Source organism: Thalassophryne amazonica, chromosome 2 (assembly GCF_902500255.1).
Source record: "Thalassophryne amazonica chromosome 2, fThaAma1.1, whole genome shotgun sequence".
Taxonomy (NCBI): Eukaryota; Metazoa; Chordata; class Actinopteri; order Batrachoidiformes; family Batrachoididae; genus Thalassophryne; species Thalassophryne amazonica.
The window spans coordinates 152299379-152321401 of NC_047104.1; the positions used below are offsets into that span (position 1 = coordinate 152299379).

Below are 22023 nucleotides of genomic sequence, written 5' to 3' on the forward strand. Positions count from 1 at the left end.
GGAATTCAGCCGAGAGGGCTGGACCACATCTCACTCAAGGCCTGCCCACAGGGAAATGACGTCACCGACACGTGTGAAAAAACTCACGCATGCGCACGAGGGTTCAAGCATGATTGGTGTAATCGCACGTCATTCAAATCCATATAGTTAAAAAATAAAATAAAATAAAAGGGTCGGTTTATTATCTAATAGACCACGTAAATAAGTGTGTTGTGAAAGTGTAGGAACACGGACCCACAATAGGGGGCATTAAATGAACGGGCAATGGATAAGCCAAACAGTAACAATTTAATGTTGTGAAGTGCACAACGGAATGCAGATAAATACAGTTCTTGGAACTACAAACAATTATATGTTGAGTGACGTGTGGGCAGGCTTGAGGATAGGAGACGTCCGTCCAGAACCGAGCCGGATCCCACATGGCCCTCACCACCAACGGATCTGAAGAACACCGGAGCCGCCAAGTCCTGGATCACCAGGTGGCCACCGTCTCCAGCTGTCAGACCTGGTACTGCTGGCAGAGAACAGAAACAGAGTTGATGAGTGTGAGTTCGCACACTCAGTAATCCCACAGTCTGTGTTCTTTTGGGAGGGAGCACCTCCACCTTCAATCACACACTCGTGCAGCTCCTGTCTAACCACTTATCTGGTTGGAGTGTGAAGCGAAGCCGTCGCTGGTCACACCTAACGCCAATCCCTCAGATAAGGCAAACCACAGGAAAACGGCTGCAAAGAAGTTCAGACAATACGTCAGGGTTCAGACAGCAGAGAATATTACCTCTTATGGTAGCTGATTTCTTGGCGAGGAGGTGGAGTTGCAGTCCGGCCTTTAAGGTGATGGTGATGAGTTGTATGAGTGACAGCTGGTGCTGATGATGAGTGACAGCTGTCACTCCCAGTGGCTCCGGCGCCCTCTCGTGCTTGAAGCCCGCACTCCAAGCAGGGCGCCATCTGGTGGTGGTGGGCCAGCAGTACCTCCTCTTCAGCGGCCCACACAACAAAGTGTTTCCTGTGAACACCTAGTGACTCTTACACCTCCACTTCATCCCTGTCTTATTTACGTTTAATGACAGTTTGTTTCGGTCAAACCATATTTCAATGTGTTAATTTCTTCAGTGATTTCCTCCAGAACTATCTGCCAAACTAGACAACTGCTGCATCCTAGTAAGAGCAGAATACGACTGGAATGAATCTGAATAAGGAAAGTTGGGTTTTTTTCTCACTAAATGGATGCTGCACTCACTGCAGTTTATTGTCTGGAATAGTCCCAGATTGCATTTCAGAGCTTCTAGAATTCAAACATTTTCATGTGGGTGGTGTTGGGGGGTAATTTTGGGTTTCAGCTTTTTTTTTGTTTTTCACCACTTTCATCCCTGAATATGTGAAACCGTGAGTCACTTTTGTGTGGATTAAAGTCACTAACTGGGACCCCTATTTTGTTGAGAGAAAGAAACGAGAATCGTCCTCCGTTCTGTTCACACAGCTCCAAACGCTGCGCGGCTCTCTGCCGAGTCAAGTTAGAACGATAGAGTCCAGTTGGAATGAATAATTTCAAAGCGAAACGCCATTTTGTTTATTTTTATTTATGTCCACAGATCGAGGATACAGTGACCAATTTCATATTTATTTATTTAAGACTCAATGAAATACATAGTACAAATTCACAAGAGGTAATCGGATCGATAAGCAGAATTGATTATGATATCAATATTGATAAAATCTTATCAATACCCATCCCTAGTGAGGACAAAATCCAGTAGTCGCATTCCATCACTCAGTGGAAGTGCTGTTATTTCACAATATTGTTTTCTGAAAATATTGCTTAAATTTTGCATAAATCTGTCATTTAAACCCATCTACTGGTGACTCACGTGGAGTGAGCTAAACATCCAACAGGTTGTATTTGCTAATTAAAATAAACCTGACAGAACTCATGACTAATAACGAAAAAAGAACCAACTTTAAAAAGCATTACAATTGGTAAAACCTGAATGAATTAAGTGGTTTGAACCAACAAACTTAAGTTTGTAAGTTTGCTAACTTACAAACATACGTTCAAACCACTTAATTCATTCAGGTTTTACCAATTTTAACTCTTTTTTAAGTTGGCTCAACTAAGCTGTTTTTTCAATGTAAAAATATTCTTCAAAGGTGGTCTTACTGTGCAGCAAAGGTCGGGCAAACTTTGGATGAAGTCTGGTGTCTTTGTCTTTGGAAAACTTTTTCTCCCTGAAATTTTCCTGTCATCCTTCTCCCACGACTCCAAATGCGATATTCAATTTAAGACGCATTTCTGATTCAAAACCATCTGGACAATTTAATTAGACCAACCTTGCTTGAAGCATTGGCATGGAATTGAAGAAGTGCTCTGATAAAGACGTCAGGAAAACGCTGACATGATTAGAACAGCTGAGAGGTGTGGCGTGAGTCAGATTTAATCAGGTCGCTTCCTCCTGAGATCTTCATATCCAGCAGGGCCTCGTGGAGAAATAATTACTCTGATTGAGTGTCATGATAGAGAGTGAATGCGACTCCAGCTCACAGGAGAGGAAATGTTCTCCCGGTGGGAGGTGCAGTAACGCTAAGTCAGCCAGCTATTATGTTTGGTGGCAATCATTTATGCTGCCATCACCTGTAATCAATGTAGAGAAATGATCATTTTCTCAACAAACACCTTCAAAAACAACGGGCACTCTGAAGGACCAATAAGGGAAACGTTAAGCAAAGAGGCTATTGATGTCTGTAGATCGAATCGTTTCTTAATGATTCTCGAAAAGAACCGGTTCTCCATATCCAACCCTACGTCAGACTGAGTTGGATGTTGCATCACGAAGGGCATCCATGTAAAACCCAAGATGTGCCGCCCTGTGTTTCTTTAGGCTGTAGTGATGATACCTGCAGCGTGTGATGCAGTGTGGACTGAACAGACAGCGCGTATAAGATATTTATCAATGGAACACTGGTTCATTTTTTATCTGTGTGAACCCCCCCCCCTTCAGTTTCCATTACAAACATAAACTGCTCAGGGTGAAGGGGATTAGTTGTTAGTTGTTAGTCTCTCAGGCTCTGACTGTGGTTGAGTGATTAGCTGACGGCATGTGTCACATCTCTTCTAATGTGGTTTGCGAGAGCAAATTTTACCACAGCCTGGAAAGAGAAAAAGACACAAGAAAGAAAACACAATAAGCAAATAAGCTGAACCACACAGAGTGACAACTCCGAACTCCCAGCATTCCATTGGGGTCAGTTCTGGAAGCATGCACTGGTACCACGTGTCACCACATTCACCACACTACAGAATCACTTTTGGTCATGGATAGCAACCACCCAGGCAGACAACCAGTCCAGCCCCACCTAGTGGATGTAATATATCAGTGCAATGGAACACCCCCCATTCCCAATCATCCGCCCACCCTTCTTCTTTGAAAGTTGCTTAAACACCCAGCCTAAATAAAAATACATTTAGTGACCCCAGTTATCATCACTTTCACATCCTGCTTGTGTATGACGTCACTGATCTTGCCTCAGATTCAGAGTTCTGCTTGCAGAATCCCACTAGCTGTGGCTGATTGTTGTTGTGCAGGACCGTCTCTGTCAGCTTTGAGCATTTCATTACCAATATCTGTAATATTTGTTCCTAAGTAAACTTTGTTCCTAAGTAGCCGTTTGTTCCTAAGTAACCATTTATTACTAAGTAACCATTTGTTCCTAAGTAACCTTCGTTACTAAGTAAGCGTTTGTTCCTAAGTAACCTTTGTTACTAATCAATCAACTCAACTTTTTTTTATATAGCGCCAAATCACAACAAACAGTTGCCCCAAGGCGCTTTATATTGTAAGGCAAGGCCATACAATAATTATGAAAACCCCCAACGGTCAAAACGACCCCCTGTGAACAAGCACTTGGCTACAGTGGGAAGGAAAAACTCCCTTTTAACAGGAAGAAACCTCCAGCAGAACCAGGCTCAGGGAGGGGCAGTCTTCTGCTGAGACTGGTTGGGGCTGAGGGAAAGAACCAGGAAAAAGACATGCTGTGGAGGGTGGCAGAGATCGATCACTAATGATTAAATGCAGAGTGATGCATACAGAGCAAAAAGAGAAAGAAACAGTGCATCATGGGAACCCCCCCACAGTCTACGTCTAAAGCAGCATAACCAAGGGATGGTCCAGGGTCACCTGATCCAGCCCTAACTATAAGCCTTAGCGAAAAGGAAAGTTTTAAGCCTAATCTTAAAAGTAGAGAGGGTATCTGTCTCCCTGATCTGAATTGGGAGCTGGTTCCACAGGAGAGGAGCCTGAAAGCTGAAGGCTCTGCCTCCCATTCTACTCTTACAAACCCTAGGAACTACAAGTAAGCCTGCAGTCTGAGAGCGAAGCGCTCTATTGGGGTGAATATGGTACTATGAGGTCCCTAAGATAAGATGGGACCTGATTATTCAAAACCTTATAAGTAAGAAGAAGAATTTTAAATTCTATTCTAGAATTAACAGGAAGCCAATGAAGAGAGGCCAACACGGGTGAGATATGCTCTCTCCTGCTAGTCCCCGTCAGTACTCTAGCAGCAGCATTTTGAATTAACTGAAGGCTTTTTAGGGAACTTTTAGGACAACCTGATAATAATGAATTACAATAGTCCAGCCTAGAGGAAATAAATGCATGAATTAGTTTTTCAGCATCACTCTGAGACAAGACCTTTCTGATTTTAGAGATATTGCGTAAATGCAAAAAGGCAGTCCTACATATTTGTTTAATATGCGCTTTGAATGACATATCCTGATCAAAAATGACTCCAAGATTTCTCACAGTATTACTAGAGGTCAGGGAAATGCCATCCAGAGTAAAGATCTGGTTAGACACCATGCTTCTAAGATTTGTGGGGCCAAGTACAATAACTTCAGTTTTATCTGAGTTTAAAAGCAGGAAATTAGAGGTCATCCATGTCTTTATGTCTGTAAGACAATCCTGCAGTTTAGCTAATTGGTGTGTGTCCTCTGGCTTCATGGATAGATAAAGCTGGGTATCATCTGCGTAACAATGAAAATTTAAGCAATACCGTCTAATAATACTGCCTAAGGGAAGCATGTATAAAGTGAATAAAATTGGTCCTAGCACAGAACCTTGTGGAACTCCATAATTAACTTTAGTCTGTGAAGAAGATTCCCCATTTACATGAACAAACTGTAATCTATTAGACAAATATGATTCAAACCACCGCAGCGCAGTGCCTTTAATACCTATGACATGCTCTAATCTCTGTAATAAAATTTTATGGTCAACAGTATCAAAAGCAGCACTGAGGTCCAACAGAACAAGCACAGAGATAAGTCCACTGTCCGAAGCCATAAGAAGATCATTTGTAACCTTCACTAATGCTGTTTCTGTACTATGATGAATTCTAAAACCTGACTGAAACTCTTCAAATAGACCATTCCTCTGCAGGTGATCAGTTAGCTGTTTTACAACTACCCTCTCAAGAATCTTTGAGAGAAAAGGAAGGTTGGAGATTGGCCTATAATTAGCTAAGATAGCTGGGTCAAGTGATGGCTTTTTAAGTAATGGTTTAATTACTGCCACCTTAAAAGCCTGTGGTACATAGCCAACTAACAAAGATAGATTGATCATATTTAAGATTGAAGCATTAAATAATGGTAGGACTTCCTTGAGCAGCCTGGCAGGAATGGGGTCTAATAAACATGTTGATGGTTTGGATGAAGTAACTAATGAAAATAACTCAGACAGAACAATCGGAGAGAAAGAGTCTAACCAAATACCGGCATCACTGAAAGCAGCCAAAGATAACGATACATCTTTGGGATGGTTATGAGTAATTTTTTCTCTAATAGTCAAAATTTTGTTAGCAAAGAAAGTCATGAAGTCATTACTAGTTAAAGTTAATGGAATACTCAGCTCAATAGAGCTCTGACTCTTTGTCAGCCTGGCTACAGTGCTGAAAAGAAACCTGGGGTTGTTCTTATTTTCTTCAATTAGTGATGAGTAGAAAGATGTCCTAGCTTTACGGAGGGCTTTTTTATAGAGCAACAAACTCTTTTTCCAGGCTAAGTGAAGATCTTCTAAATTAGTGAGACGCCATTTCCTCTCCAACTTACGGGTTATCTGCTTTAAGCTACGAGTTTGTGAGTTATACCACAGAGTCAGACACTTCTGATTTAAAGCTCTCTTTTTCAGAGGAGCTACAGCATCCAAAGTTGTCTTCAATGAGGATGTAAAACTATTGACGAGATACTCTAACTCCCTTACAGAGTTTAGGTAGCTACTCTGCTCTGTGTTGGTATATGACATTAGAGAACATAAAGAAGGAATCATATCCTTAAACCTAGTTACAGCGCTTTCTGAAAGACTTCTAGTGTAATGAAACTTATTCCCCACTGCAGGGTAGTCCATCAGGGTAAATGTAAATGTTATTAAAAAATGATCAGACAGAAGGGAGTTTTCAGGGAATACTGTTAAGTCTTCTATTTCCATACCATAAGTCAGAACAAGATCTAAGATATGATTAAAGTGGTGGGTGGACTCATTTACTTTTTGAGCAAAGCCAATAGAGTCTAATAATAGATTAAATGTAGTGTTGAGGCTGTCATTCTCAGCATCTGTGTGGATGTTAAAATCACCCACTATAATTATCTTATCTGAGCTAAGCACTACGTCAGACAAAAGGTCTGAAAATTCACAGAGAAACTCACAGTAACGACCAGGTGGACGATAGATAATAACAAATAAAACTGGTTTTTGGGACTTCCAATTTGGATGGACAAGACTAAGAGACAAGCTTTCAAATGAATTAAAGCTCTGTCTAGGTTTTTGATTAATTAATAAGCTGGAATGGAAGATTGCTGCTAATTCTCCGCCTCGGCCCGTGCTACGAGCATTCTGACAGTTAGTGTGACTCGGGGGTGTTGACTCATTTAAACTAACATATTCATCCTGCTATAACCAGGTTTCTGTTAGGCAGAATAAATCAATACGTTGATCAATTATTATATCATTTACCAACAGGGACTTAGAAGAGAGAGACCTAATGTTTAATAGACCACATTTAACTGTTTTAGTCTGTGGTGCAGTTGAAGGTGCTATATTATTTTTTCTTTTTGAATTTTTATGCTTAAATAGATTTTTGCTGGTTATTCGTGGTCTGGGAGCAGGCACCGTCTCTACGGGGATGGGGTAATGAGGGGATGGCAGGGGGAGAGAAGCTGCAGAGAGGTGTATAAGACCACAGCTCTGCCTCCTGGTCCCAACGCTGGACAGTCACAGTTTGGAGGATCCAAGAAAATTGGCCAGATTTCTAGAAATGAGAGCTGCTCCATCCAAAGTGGGATGGATGCCGTCTCTCCTAACAAGACCAGGTTTTCCCCAGAAGCTTTGCCAATTATCTATGAAGCCCACCTCATTTTTTGGACACCACTCAGACAGCCAGCAATTCAAGGAGAGCATGTGGCTAAACATGTCACTCCCGGTCTGATTGGGGAGGGGCCCAGAGAAAACAACAGAGTCCGACATTGTTTTTGCAAAGTTACACACCGATTTAATGTTAATTTTAGTGACCTCCGATTGGCGTAACCGAGTGTCATTACTGCCGACGTGAATTACAATCTTACCAAATTTACGCTTAGCCTTAGCCAGCAATTTCAAATTTCCTTCAATGTCGCCTGCTCTGGCCCCCGGAAGACAATTGACAATGGTTGCTGGTGTCGCTAACTTCACATTTCTCAAAACAGAGTCGCCAATAACCAGAGTTTGATCCTCGGTGAGTGTATCGTCGAGTGGGGAAAAACGGTTAGAGATGTGAACGGGTTGACGGTGTACACGGGGCTTCTGTTTAGGGCTACGCTTCCTCCTCACAGTCACCCAGTCAGCCTGCTTTCCTGACTGCCCGGGATCTGCCAGGGGGGAACTAACGGCGGCTAAGCTACCTTGGTCCGCACCGACTACAGGGGCCTGGCTAGCTGTAGAATTTTCCACGGTGCGGAGCCGAGTCTCCAATTCGCCCAGCCTGGCCTCCAAAGCTACGAATAAGCTGCACTTATTACAAGTACCGTTACTGCTAAAGGAGGCCGAGGAATAACTAAACATTTCACACCCAGAGCAGAAAAGTATGGGAGAGACAGGAGAAGCCGCCATGCTAAATCGGCTAAGAGCTAGTAGCTACGCAACCTAGCGGATTCCTAAAAACACGCAAAGTGAATAATGTGTAAATAATTTAGAGGTGATTCAGCAGAAGGAGTGCTTTAGTTAAGGCACCAGACAGGCCATGAAGCAGCACAGGTAACGCACGGCAACAGCGAACGCACGACAACGGTGCTAAAATAAAATAAAAATCCACTACACACGCTGTGGAGCAGCACAGGTAACGCACGACAACAGTGCTAAAAAATAAAATAAAAACGAAAGCGTTAGCAAGCTAGTTAGCTTGCCAACGCTGATGAAAGTTAGCTGATGAAAGTGCTCCGTCGCGATGTTTCGACCGTTAGAGGTCTTCTTTAGGCAATGGAGCACGGTGAAAAAGTAAAAAAAAGTAAAAAAGTAAAAAAGTCTTGAAAAAGACTGTTAGTTCAAAGTCCAAAGCAGCAGGTAGCAGTCTCTGTGTAAACAGTTCCAACAGAGAGCCAAAATTCTGATGCCACTAAGTAACCGTTTGTTCCTAAGTAACCTTTGTTACTAAGTAACCGTTTGATCCAAAGTAGCCATTTGTTCCTAAGTAGCCATTTGTTCCTATGTAACCGTTTGTTACTAAGTAGCCGCTAGTTCCTAAGTAACCTTTGTTCCTAAGTAGCCATTTGTTACTAAGTAACCATTTGTTAATAAGTATCCATTTGTTCCTAAGTAACCTTTGTTGCTAAGTAACCATTTGTTCCTAAGTAGCTGTTTGTTCCTAAGTAACCATTTGTTAATAAGTATCTGTTTGTTCCTAAGTAACCATTGTTACTAAGTAACCATTTGTTCGTAAATAATCATTTGTCACTAAGTAAGCATTTGTTACTAAGTAACCATTTGTTAAGAAGTAACTGTTTGTTCCTAAGTAGCCATTTGTTCCTAAGTAGCCGTTTGTTCCTAAGTAACCATTTGTTCCTAAGTAACCGTTTGTAACTAAGTAACCGTTTGTTCCTAATTAGTCGTTTGTTCCTAAGTAGCAGTTTGTTACTAAGTAACCATTTGTCACTAAGTAACCGTTTGTTCCTAAGTAACCGTTGGTTCCTAAGTAACCTTTGTTACTAAGTAACCGTTTGTTCCTAAGTAGCCGTTTGTTCCTAAGTAGCTGTTTGTTCCTAAGTAGCCGTTTGTTCCTAAGTAACCATTTGTAACTAAGTAACTTTGTTCCTAATTAGCCGTTTGTTCCTAAGTAACCTTTGTTCCTAAGTCTTTGTTCTAAGTAACGTGTTGTTACTAAGTAAGCGTTGTTCCTAAGTAACCTTTGTTACTAAGTAACCATTTGTTCCTAAGTAGCCGTTTGCTCATAAGTAACCTTTGTTCCTAAGTAGCCGTTTGTTACTAAGTAACTGTTTGTTCCTAAGTAACCTTTGTTACTAAGTAAACGTTTATTCCTAAGTAACCGTTTGTTCCTAAGTAACCTTTGTTACTAAGTAAGCTTTTGTTCATAAGTAACCTTTGTTACTAAGTAACCATTTGTTCCTAAGTAGCCGTTTGCTCATGAGTAGCCGTTTGTTACTAAGTAACTGTTTGTTCCTAAGTAACCTTTGTTACTAAGTAAACATTTATTCCTAAGTAACCATTTGTTCCTAAGTAACCTTTGTTATTAAGTAAGCGTTTGTTCCTAATTAACCTCTGTTACTAAGTAACCATTTGTTACTAAGTAACCATTTGTTCCTAAGTAACCGTTTGTTCCTAAGTATCCACTTGTTACTAAGTAAGCATTTGTTCCTAAGTAACCTTTGTTACTAAGTAACCATTTGTTCCTAAATAACCATTTGTCACTAAGTAAGCGTTTGTTCCTAAGTAACCTTTGTTCCTAAGTAACCATTTGTTAATAAGTATCTGTTTGTTCCTAAGTAACCTTTGTTACTAAGTAACCATTTGTTCCTAAATAACCATTTGTCACTAAGTAAGCGTTTGTTCCTAAGTAACCTTTGTTACTAAGTAACCTTTTGTTCCTAAGTAACCAGTTGTTACTAAGTAAGTGTTTGTTCCTAAGTAACCTTTGTTACTAAGTAACCATTTGTTCCTAAGTAGCCGTTTGCTCATAAGTAACCCTAGATCCTAAGTAGCCGTTTGTTACTAAGTAACTGTTTGTTCCTAAGTAACCTTTGTTACTAAGTAAACGTTTATTCCTAAGTAACCGTTTGTTCCTAAGTAACCTTTGTTACTAAGTAAGCATTTGTTCCTAATTAACCTCTGTTACTAAGTAACCATTTGTTAATAAGTATCCGTTTGTTCCTAAGTAACCATTTGTTCATAAATAACCATTTGTCACTAAGTAAGCGTTTGTTACTAAGTAACCATTTGTCACCAAGTAAGCGTTTGTTCCTAAGTAACCTTTGTTACTAAGTAACCTTTTGTTCCTAAGTAACCAGTTGTTACTAAGTAAGCGTTTGTTCCTAAGTAACCTTTGTTACTAAGTAACCATTTGTTCCTAAGTAGCCGTTTGCTCATAAGTAACCTTTGTTCCTAAGTAGCCGTTTGTTACTAAGTAACTGTTTGTTCCTAAGTAACCTTTGTTACTAAGTAAACGTTTATTCCTAAGTAACCGTTTGTTCCTAAGTAACCTTTGTTACTAAGTAAGCTTTTGTTCATAAGTAACCTTTGTTACTAAGTAACCATTTGTTCCTAAGTAGCCGTTTGCTCATAAGTAGCCGTTTGTTACTAAGTAACTGTTTGTTCCTAAGTAACTGTTTGTTCCTAAGTAACCTTTGTTACTAAGTAAACATTTATTCCTAAGTAACCATTTGTTCCTAAGTAACCTTTGTTATTAAGTAAGCATTTGTTCCTAATTAACCTCTGTTACTAAGTAACCATTTGTTACTAAGTAACCATTTGTTCCTAAGTAACCGTTTGTTCCTAAGTATCCACTTGTTACTAAGTAAGCGTTTGTTCCTAAGTAACCTTTGTTACTAAGTAACCATTTGTTCCTAAATAACCATTTGTCACTAAGTAAGCGTTTGTTCCTAAGTAACCTTTGTTACTAAGTAACCTTTTGTTCCTAAGTAACCAGTTGTTACTAAGTAAGCGTTTGTTCCTAAGTAACCTTTGTTACTAAGTAACCATTTGTTCCTAAATAACCATTTGTCACTAAGTAAGCGTTTGTTCCTAAGTAACCTTTGTTACTAAGTAACCTTTTGTTCCTAAGTAACCAGTTGTTACTAAGTAAGCGTTTGTTCCTAAGTAACCTTTGTTACTAAGTAACCATTTGTTCCTAAGTAGCCAATGGCTCATAAGTAACCTTTGTTCCTTAGTAGCCGTTTGTTACTAAGTAACTGTTTGTTCCTAAGTAACCTTTGTTACTAAGTAAACGTTTATTCCTAAGTAACCGTTTGTTCCTAAGTAACCTTTGTTACTAAGTAAGCATTTGTTCCTAATTAACCTCTGTTACTAAGTAACCATTTGTTAATAAGTATCCGTTTGTTCCTAAGTAACCATTTGTTCATAAATAACCATTTGTCACTAAGTAAGCGTTTGTTACTAAGTAACCATTTGTCACCAAGTAAGCGTTTGTTCCTAAGTAACCTTTGTTACTAAGTAACCTTTTGTTCCTAAGTAACCAGTTGTTACTAAGTAAGCGTTTGTTCCTAAGTAACCTTTGTTACTAAGTAACCATTTGTTCCTAAGTAGCCGTTTGCTCATAAGTAACCTTTGTTCCTAAGTAGCCGTTTGTTACTAAGTAACTGTTTGTTCCTAAGTAACCTTTGTTACTAAGTAAACGTTTATTCCTAAGTAACCGTTTGTTCCTAAGTAACCTTTGTTACTAAGTAAGCTTTTGTTCATAAGTAACCTTTGTTACTAAGTAACCATTTGTTCCTAAGTAGCCGTTTGCTCATGAGTAGCCGTTTGTTACTAAGTAACTGTTTGTTCCTAAGTAACCTTTGTTACTAAGTAAACATTTATTCCTAAGTAACCATTTGTTCCTAAGTAACCTTTGTTATTAAGTAAGCGTTTGTTCCTAATTAACCTCTGTTACTAAGTAACCATTTGTTACTAAGTAACCATTTGTTCCTAAGTAACCGTTTGTTCCTAAGTATCCACTTGTTACTAAGTAAGCATTTGTTCCTAAGTAACCTTTGTTACTAAGTAAGTGTTTGTTCCTAAGTAACATTTGTTACTAAGTAACCATTTGTTCCTAAGTAGCCGTTTGCTCCTAAGTAGCCATTTGTTACTAAGTAACTGTTTGTTCCTAAGTAACGTTTGTTCCTAAGTAACCTTTGTTACTAAGTAACTGTTTGTTCTTAAGTAACCTTTGTTACTAAGTAAACGTTTATTCCTAAGTAAACTTTTGTTACTAAGTAACCGTTGGTTCCTAAGTAACCTTTGTTAATAAGTAACCGTTTGTTCCTAAGTAGCCGTTTGTTCCTAAGTAGCTGTTTGTTCCTAAGTAGCCGTTTGTTCCTAAGTAACCATTTGTAACTAAGTAACTGTTTGTTCCTAATTAGCCGTTTGTTCCTAAGTAGCCGTTTGCTCATAAGTAGCCGTTTGTTACTAAGTAACTGTTTGTTCCTAAGTAACTGTTTGTTCCTAAGTAACCTTTGTTACTAAGTAAACATTTATTCCTAAGTAACCGTTTGTTCCTAAGTAACCTTTGTTACTAAGTAAGCGTTTGTTCCTAATTAACCTCTGTTACTAAGTAACCATTTGTTACTAAGTAACCATTTGTTCCTAAGTAAACGTTTGTTCCTAAGTATCCACTTGTTACTAAGTAAGCGTTTGTTCCTAAGTAACCTTTGTTACTAAGTAAGTGTTTGTTCCTAAGTAACCTTTGTTACTAAGTAACCATTTGTTCCTATGTAGCCGTTTGCTCCTAAGTAGCCATTTGTTACTAAGTAACTGTTTGTTCCTAAGTAACGTTTGTTCCTAAGTAACCTTTGTTACTAAGTAACTGTTTGTTCTTATGTAACCTTTGTTACTAAGTAAACGTTTATTCCTAAGTAAACTTTTGTTACTAAGTAACCGTTGGTTCCTAAGTAACTTTTGTTAATAAGTAACCGTTTGTTCCTAAGTAGCTGTTTGTTCCTAAGTAGCCGTTTGTTCCTAAGTAACCATTTGTAACTAAGTAACTGTTTGTTCCTAATTAGCCGTTTGTTCCTAAGTAGCAGTTTGTTACTAAGTAGCCGTTTGTTCCTAAGTAACCTTTGTCCGTAAGTAGCCGTTTGTTCCTAAGTAACCATTTGTTAATAAGTATCCGTTTGTTCCTAAGTAACCATTTGTTCCTAAATAACCATTTGTCACTAAGTAAGCATTTGTTACTAAGTAACCATTTGTCACCAAGTAAGCATTTGTTCCTAAGTAACCTTTGTTACTAAGTAACCGTTTGTTCCTAAGTAACCTTTGTTCCTAAGTAAGCGTTTGTTCCTAAGTAACCTTTGTTCCTAAGTAACCATTTGTTAATAAGTATCTGTTTGTTCCTAAGTAACCTTTGTTACTAAGTAACCAGTTGTTCCTAAATAACCATTTGTCACTAAGTAAGTGTTTGTTCCTAAGTAACCTTTGTTCCTAAGTAACCATTTGTTAATAAGTATCTGTTTGTTCCTAAGTAACCTTTGTTACTAAGTAACCATTTGTTCCTAAATAACCATTTGTCACTAAGTAAGCGTTTGTTCCTAAGTAACCTTTGTTACTAAGTAACCTTTTGTTCCTAAGTAACCAGTTGTTACTAAGTAAGCGTTTGTTCCTAAGTAACCTTTGTTACTAAGTAACCATTTGTTCCTAAGTAGCCGTTTGCTCATAAGTAACCTTAGTTCCTAAGTAGCCGTTTGTTACTAAGTAACTGTTTGTTCCTAAGTAACCTTTGTTACTAAGTAAACGTTTATTCCTAAGTAACCGTTTGTTCCTAAGTAACCTTTGTTACTAAGTAAGCGTTTGTTCCTAATTAACCTCTGTTACTAAGTAACCATTTGTTACTAAGTAAGCATTTGTTCCTAAGTAACCTTTGTTCCTAAGTAACCATTTGTTAATAAGTATCTGTTTGTTCCTAAGTAACCTTTGTTACTAAGTAACCATTTGTTCCTAAATAACCATTTGTCACTAAGTAAGCGTTTGTTCCTAAGTAACCTTTGTTCCTAAGTAACCATTTGTTAATAAGTATCTGTTTGTTCCTAAGTAACCTTGTTACTAAGTAACCTTTTGTTCCTAAATAACCATTTGTCACTAAGTAAGCGTTTGTTCCTAAGTAACCTTTGTTACTAAGTAACCTTTTGTTCCTAAGTAACCAGTTGTTACTAAGTAAGCGTTTGTTCCTAAGTAACCTTTGTTACTAAGTAACCATTTGTTCCTAAGTAGCCAATGGCTCATAAGTAACCTTTGTTCCTAAGTAGCCGTTTGTTACTAAGTAACTGTTTGTTCCTAAGTAACCTTTGCTACTAAGTAAACGTTTATTCCTAAGTAACCGTTTGTTCCTAAGTAACCTTTGTTACTAAGTAAGCATTTGTTCCTAATTAACCTCTGTTACTAAGTAACCATTTGTTAATAAGTATCCGTTTGTTCCTAAGTAACCATTTGTTCATAAATAACCATTTGTCACTAAGTAAGCGTTTGTTACTAAGTAACCATTTGTCACCAAGTAAGCGTTTGTTCCTAAGTAAACTTTGTTACTAAGTAACCGTTTGTTCCTAAGGAACCATTTGTTACTAAGTAAGCGTTTGTTCCTAAGTAACCATTTGTTAATAAGTATCCGTTTGTTCCTAAGTAACCTTTGTTACTAAGTAACCATTTGCTCCTAAGTAACCATTTGTTCCTAAATAACCATTTGTCACTATGTAACCGTTTGTTCCTAAGTAACCATTTGTCACTAAGTAAGCGTTTGTTCCTAAGTAACCTTTGTTACTAAGTAACCGTTTGTTCCTAAGTAACCATTTGTTACTAAGTAAGCGTTTGTTCATAAGTAACCTTTGTTTCTAAGTAACCATTTGTTCGTAAGTAGCCGTTTGCTCATAAGTAACCTTTGTTCCTAAGTAGCCGTTTGTTACTAAGTAACTGTTTGTTCCTAAGTAACCTTTGTTACTAAGTAAGCGTTTGTTCCTAATTAACCTCTGTTACTAACTAACCATTTGTTACTAAGTAACCATTTGTTCCTAAGTAACCGTTTGTTCCTAAGTATCCATTTGTTACTAAGTAAGCGTTTGTTCCTAAGTAACCTTTGTTACTAAGTAAGTGTTTGTTCCTAAGTAACCTTTGTTACTAAGTAACCATTTGTTCCTACGTAGCCGTTTGCTCCTAAGTAGCCGTTTGTTACTAAGTAACTGTTTGTTCCTAAGTAACCTTTGTTACTAAGTAACTGTTTGTTCTTAAGTAACCTTTGTTACTAAGTAAACGTTTATTCCTAAGTAAACTTTTGTTACTAAGTAAGCATTTGTTCCTAAGTAACCTTTGTTACTAAGTAAACCTTTGTTACTAAGTAAGCGTTTGTTCCTAAGTAACCTTTGTTACTAAGTAACAGTTTGTTCCTAAGTAAGCATTTGTTACTAAGTAACTGTTTGTTCCTAAGTAACCTTTGTTACTAAGTAAACGTTTATTCCTAAGTAACCGTTTGTTCCTAAGTAACCGTTTGTTACTAAGTAAGCATTTGTTCCTAAGTAAGCATTTGTTCCTAAGTAACCGTTTGTTACTAAGTAAGCGTTTGTTCCTAAGTAACCTTTGTTACTAAGTAACCGTTTGTTCCTAAGTAACCATTTGTTACTAAGTAAGTGTTTGTTCCTAAGTAACCTTTGTTACTAAGTAACCATTTGTTCCTATGTAGCCGTTTGCTCCTAAGTAGCCGTTTGTTACTAAGTAACTGTTTGTTCCTAAGTAATGTTTGTTCCTAAGTAACCTTTGTTACTAAGTAACTGTTTGTTCTTAAGTAACCTTTGTTACTAAGTAAACGTTTATTCCTAAGTAACCTTTTGTTACTAAGTAACCATTTGTTCCTAAGTAACCATTTGTTCCTAAGTAACAGTTTGTTACTAAGTAAGCGTTTGTTCCTAAGTAACCTTTGTTACTAAGTAACAGTTTGTTCCTAAGTAACCATTTGTTACTAAATAACCATTTGTTCCTAAGTAGCCGTTTGCTCATAAGTAACCTTTGTTCCTAAGTAGCCGTTTGTTACTAAGTAACTGTTTGTTCCTAAGTAACCTTTGTTACTAAGTAAGCGTTTGTTCCTAATTAACCTCTGTTACTAAGTAACCATTTGTTACTAAGTAACCATTTGTTCCTAAGTAACCGTTTGTTCCTAAGTATCCATTTGTTACTAAGTAAGCGTTTGTTCCTAAGTAACCTTTGTTACTAAGTAACAGTTTGTTCCTAAGTAACCATTTGTTACTAAGTAAGCGTTTGTTCCTAAGTAACCCTTGTTACTAAGTAACCATTTGTTCCTAAGTAGCCGTTTGCTCATAAGTAACCTTTGTTCCTAAGTAGCCGGTTGTTACTAAGTAACTGTTTGTTCCTAAGTAACCTTTGTTACTAAGTAAACGTTTATTCCTAAGTAACCGTTTGTTCCAGGATGAATATGTTAGTTTAAATGAGTCAACACCCCCGAGTCACACTAACTGCCAGAACGCTCGTAGCACGGGCCGAGGCGGAGGATTAGCAGCAATCTTCCATTCCAGCTTATTAATTAATCAAAAACCCAGACAGAGCTTTAATTCATTTGAAAGCTTGACTCTTAGTCTTGTCCATCCAAATTGGAAGTCCCAAAAACCAGTTTTATTTGTTGTTATCTATCGTCCTCCTGGTCGTTACTGTGAGTTTCTCTGTGAATTTTCAGAACTTTTGTCTGACTTAGTGCTTAGCTCAGATAAGATAATTATAGTGGGCGATTTTAACATCCACACAGATGCTGAGAATGACAGCCTCAACACTGCATTTAATCTATTATTAGACTCAATTGGCTTTTCTCAAAATGTAAATGAGTCCACCCACCACTTTAATCATATCTTAGATCTTGTTCTGAATTATGGTATAGAAATTGAAGACTTAACAGTATTCCCTGAAAACTCCCTTCTGTCTGATCATTTCTTAATAACATTTACATTTACTCTGATGGACTACCCAGCAGTGGGGAATAAGTTTCATTACACTAGAAGTCTTTCAGAAAGCGCTGTAACTAGGTTTAAGGATATGTTTCCTTCTTTATGTTCCCTAATGCCATATACCAACACAGTGCAGAGTAGCTACCTAAACTCTGTAAGTGAGATAGAGTATCTCGTCAATAGTTTTACATCCTCATTGAAGACAACTTTGGATGCTGTAGCTCCTCTGAAAAAGAGAGCTTTAAATCAGAAGTGCCTGACTCCGTGGTATAACTCACAAACTCGCAGCTTAAAGCAGATAACCCGTAAATTGGAGAGGAAATGGCGTCTCACTTATTTAGAAGATCTTCACTTAGCCTGGAAAAAGAGTCTGTTGCTCTATAAAAAAAGCCCTCCGTAAAGCTAGGACATCTTACTACTCATCACTAATTGAAGAAAATAAGAACAACCCCAGGTTTCTTTTCAGCACTGTAGCCAGGCTGACAAAGAGTCAGAGCTCTATTGAGCCGAGTATTCCTTTAACTTTAACTAGTAATGACTTCATGACTTTCATTGCTAATAAAATTTTAACTATTAGAGAAAAAATTACTCATAACCATCCCAAAGACGTATCGTTATCTTTGGCTGCTTTCAGTGATGCCGGTACTTGGTTAGACTCTTTCTCTCAGATTGTTCTGTCTGAGTTATTTTCATTAGTTACTTCATCCAATCCATCAACATGTCTATTGGACCCCATTCCTACCAGGCTGCTCAAGGAAGCCCTACCATTATTTAATGCTTCGATCTTAAATATGATGAATCTATCTTTATTAGTTGGCTATGTACTACAGGCTTTTAAGGTGGCAGTAATTAAACCATTACTTAAAAAGCCATCACTTGACCCAGCTATCTTAGCTAATTATAGGCCAATCTCCAACCTTCCTTTTCTCTCAAAAATTCTTGAAAGGGTAGTTGTAAAACAGCTAACTGATCATCTGCAGAGGAATGGTCTATTTGAAGAGTTTCAGTCAGGTTTTAGAATTCATCATAGTACAGAAACAGCATTAGTGAAGGTTACAAATGATCTTCTTATGGCCTCAGACAGTGGACTCATCTCTGTGCTTGTTCTGTTAGACCTCAGTGCTGCTTTTGATACTGTTGACCATAAAATTTTATTACAGAGATTAGAGCATGCCATAGGTATTAAAGGCACTGCGCTGCGGTGGTTTGAATCATATTTGTCTAATAGATTACAATTTGTTCATGTAAATGGGGAATCTTCTTCACAGACTAAGGTTAATTATGGAGTTCCACAAGGTTCTGTGCTAGGACCAATTTTATTCACTTTATACATGCTTCCGTTAGGCAGTATTATTAGACGGCATTGCTTAAATTTTCATTGTCACGCAGATGATACCCAGCTTTATCTATCCATGAAGCCAGAGGACACACACCAATTAGCTAAACTGCAGGATTGTCTTACAGACATAAAGACATGGATGACCTCTAATTTCCTGCTTTTAAACTCAGATAAAACTGAAGTTATTGTACTTGGCCCCACAAATCTTAGAAACATGGTGTCTAACCAGATCCTTACTCTGGATGGCATTACCCTGACCTCTAGTAATACTGTGAGAAATCTTGGAGTCATTTCTGATCAGGATATGTCATTCAAAGCATATTAAACAAATATGTAAGACTGCTTTTTTGCATTTACGCAATATCTCTAAAATTAGAAAGGTCTTGTCTCAGAGTGATGCTGAAAAACTAATTCATGCATTTATTTCCTCTAGGCTGGACTATTGTAATTCATTATTATCAGGTTGTCCTAAAAGTTTCCTGAAAAGCCTTCAGTTAATTCAAAATGCTGCAGCTAGAGTACTGACGGGGACTAGAAGGAGAGAGCATATCTCACCCATATTGGCCTCTCTTCATTGGCTTCCTGTTAATTCTAGAATAGAATTTAAAATTCTTCTTCTTACTTATAAGGTTTTGAATAATCAGGTCCCTTCTTATCTTAGGGACCTCATAGTACCATATCACCCCAATAGAGCGCTTCGCTCTCAGACTGCAGGCTTACTTGTAGTTCCTAGGGTTTGTAAGAGTAGAATGGGAGGCAGAGCCTTCAGCTTTCAGGCTCCTCTCCTGTGGAACCAGCTCCCAATTCGGATCAGGGAGACAGACACCCTCTCTACTTTTAAGATTAGGCTTAAAACTTTCCTTTTTGCTAAAGCTTATAGTTAGGGCTGGATCAGGTGACCCTGAACCATCCCTTAGTTATGCTGCTATAGACTTAGACTGCTGGGGGGTTCCCATAATGCACTGAGTGTTTCTTTCTCTTTTTGCTCTGTATGCACCACTCTGCATTTAATCATTAGTGACTGATCTCTGCTCCCCTCCACAGCATGTCTTTTTCCTGGTTCTCTCCCTCAGCCCCAACCAGTCCCAGCAGAAGACTGCCCCTCCCTGAGCCTGGTTCTGCTGGAGGTTTCTTCCTGTTAAAAGGGAGTTTTTCCTTCCCACTGTCGCCAAGTGCTTGCTCACAGGGGGTCGTTTTGACCTTTGGGGTTTTTACGTAATTATTGTATGGCCTTGCCTTACAATATAAAGCGCCTTGGGGCAACTGTTTGTTGTGATTTGGCGCTATATAAATAAAATTGAATTGAATTGAATTCCTAAGTAACCTTTGTTACTAAGTAAGCGTTTGTTCCTAATTAACCTCTGTTACTAAGTAACCATTTGTTACTAAGTAACCATTTGTTCCTAAGTAACCGTTTGTTCCTAAGTATCCATTTGTTCCTAAGTAACGTTTGTTCCTAAGTAACCTTTGTTACTAAGTAACCGTTTGTTCCTAATTAACCTCTGTTACTAAGTAACCATTTGTTACTAAGTAACCGTTTGTTCCTAAGTAACCGTTTGTTCCTAAGTAACCTCTGTTACTAAGTAACCATTTGTTACTAAGTAACCGTTTGTTCCTAAGTAACCGTTTGTTCCTAAGTAACCGTTTGTTCCTAAGTAACCTCTGTTACTAAGTAACCATTTGTTACTAAGTAACCGTTTGTTCCTAAGTAACCGTTTGTTCCTAAGTAACCATTCATTTAACACAAATTTATTCCAGTGGTACCATTACACACTAGCCATACCAACATTTCATTGCTAATTAGTGAATTAACTGAGCAAGAGACTGAGCAGAATGTTCCAGCACAGTCCAGTGCAGGAGGAATTTGTGGGACAGTAATGAGCGGTGATTAAATTCATAACGCAGAAAAGTCGTTAAGAAGAATTTGCACCAACAGCCGTGGTGGTGAACTAATTAATGTAAACTGAGTAATGGCATCTTCCCTTCCTTTGCCTGTCTGCAAAGTACACACTCGGTGGACATATCATGCAAATCTAATTATAACACGTCTAGCACAGTAATGACCGGCTTTAGCACCATTTGGAGGCACTGCGGCGTATCATCCCCTCATGTCTGACGGTGACAAATCAGAGGAGGCGTCAGTGATGAAGACGAGCCCCGTCCTGTAGCTGTGGCTCCCTTTGAAACCGTCACACTGGCAGGAAAAAACCTGACAGATGGTGCCTACGGTGGTGTAACGCTGCAGGGCATCCAGCACGTCTGATTCACCTCTGTGCGGCTCGTGCCGATAAAACATATCAATGGCAGCGTCTAAACGGCTGGTGAAAGCAGCGCAGACACACAGGCACAGATGTTTGTGCGATACGAAGCACGCCATTCATAATGTACACACGGTTACACGAGAGGCCTCAGACACACCCCATCCATTGCCTTTGTCTGCTGTTTCCATGGCAACGTGCCGCCTCACTCTGCGGCATATCGATGAAATGGGCTGAGAAGCATTGAAAATAGACGCGAGATCTGTTCGCGATCGTTAGGCGCTCAGCGTGGCGGCAGCAGACAGACGCTGCTCGGAGTCTAAAAGTCACAACGAAAAATGTCCAGAAGTTCCAAAATTATTTGACTTTATAAATCAGGTGAAAGCAACACGTGCAGGATGTTGCAGGCACACACATAACCTATATACGTCACCAAAAACACCATCTATCAATCAGTTCCTCGGGTTTTCAGAGACCGGCGTCTTTTCAACCCCTGTGAAGAATCCCAGCAGATCGATCAGTGAGTCGAGAGACACATCAATCATTTGATCTGGATCATTTACTTCAAAATCTTTGTAAATAGTGAGTTTGTTCTTTTGCAACATATCACTGGAGATAGAAGCCAAAATGTTAAAAAAAAAGATCCCGCCTTCCATTCGTGAAGAACGTAGTGTTTACCTCCACCGTTATGTTTTTTGACCCTGTTTGTTTGTTTTCATCTATTGTTATGACATTTTTAATGACGATTCATATCCTGATAGGCAAAAAAATGATTCAATTTTTCAAGGTCATAGGTCAAAGGGCAAAGTCAGAAAAAAATCCCTATAAATAACATTGAATGAATTTTCAAAAATTCTTAACTCTGTCAAAAAAGATCCAGTTCCTTTCATATTTAAGAGTGTTATGTGGGATAGTTAGTGCAGCAGATAACATAATATTGACAGTGGAATCATTCAAACAGTGATACAAGCACCAAATTTGGCAAAAATACTCCTTAGACATTACTCTTTTGAAAAAACCAACTGGCCACTTGAAAGTTCAATAGGCAGCCAGGTAGGGGTCAACTGAGGAATTACACAGGGGTCAAAAATTTAAAATGCTCCAATCATATTGAAAATTATATCACATTATTTGTCTGATCATAAAGATTCCTAAAAGGTATAGCTTGGACTGTCTACCAATGAATGTTCTGGAGTTATGGGGTAAAAACAGCAAGAATGGTGACAAAGGTCAATTTCAGT

At 38.5% G+C, this 22023-nt stretch overlaps 1 protein-coding gene across 1 annotated transcript in view; it reads right to left on the minus strand.

Moving 5' to 3' along the window:
- The window catches only part of LOC117504460 (S-antigen protein-like), a 32629-nt gene extending 11628 nt beyond the window's left edge, over positions 1–21001 (minus strand). The window contains exons 1-2 of the mRNA XM_034163933.1: positions 20955–21001; positions 20642–20842 (exon numbers count right to left, since the gene is read on the minus strand). Of these exons, the coding sequence (XP_034019824.1) occupies positions 20642–20842; positions 20955–21001 (248 nt within the window). The remainder of the gene's footprint in view (positions 1–20641; positions 20843–20954) is intronic.
- Positions 21002–22023: the final 1022 nt, after the last annotated feature.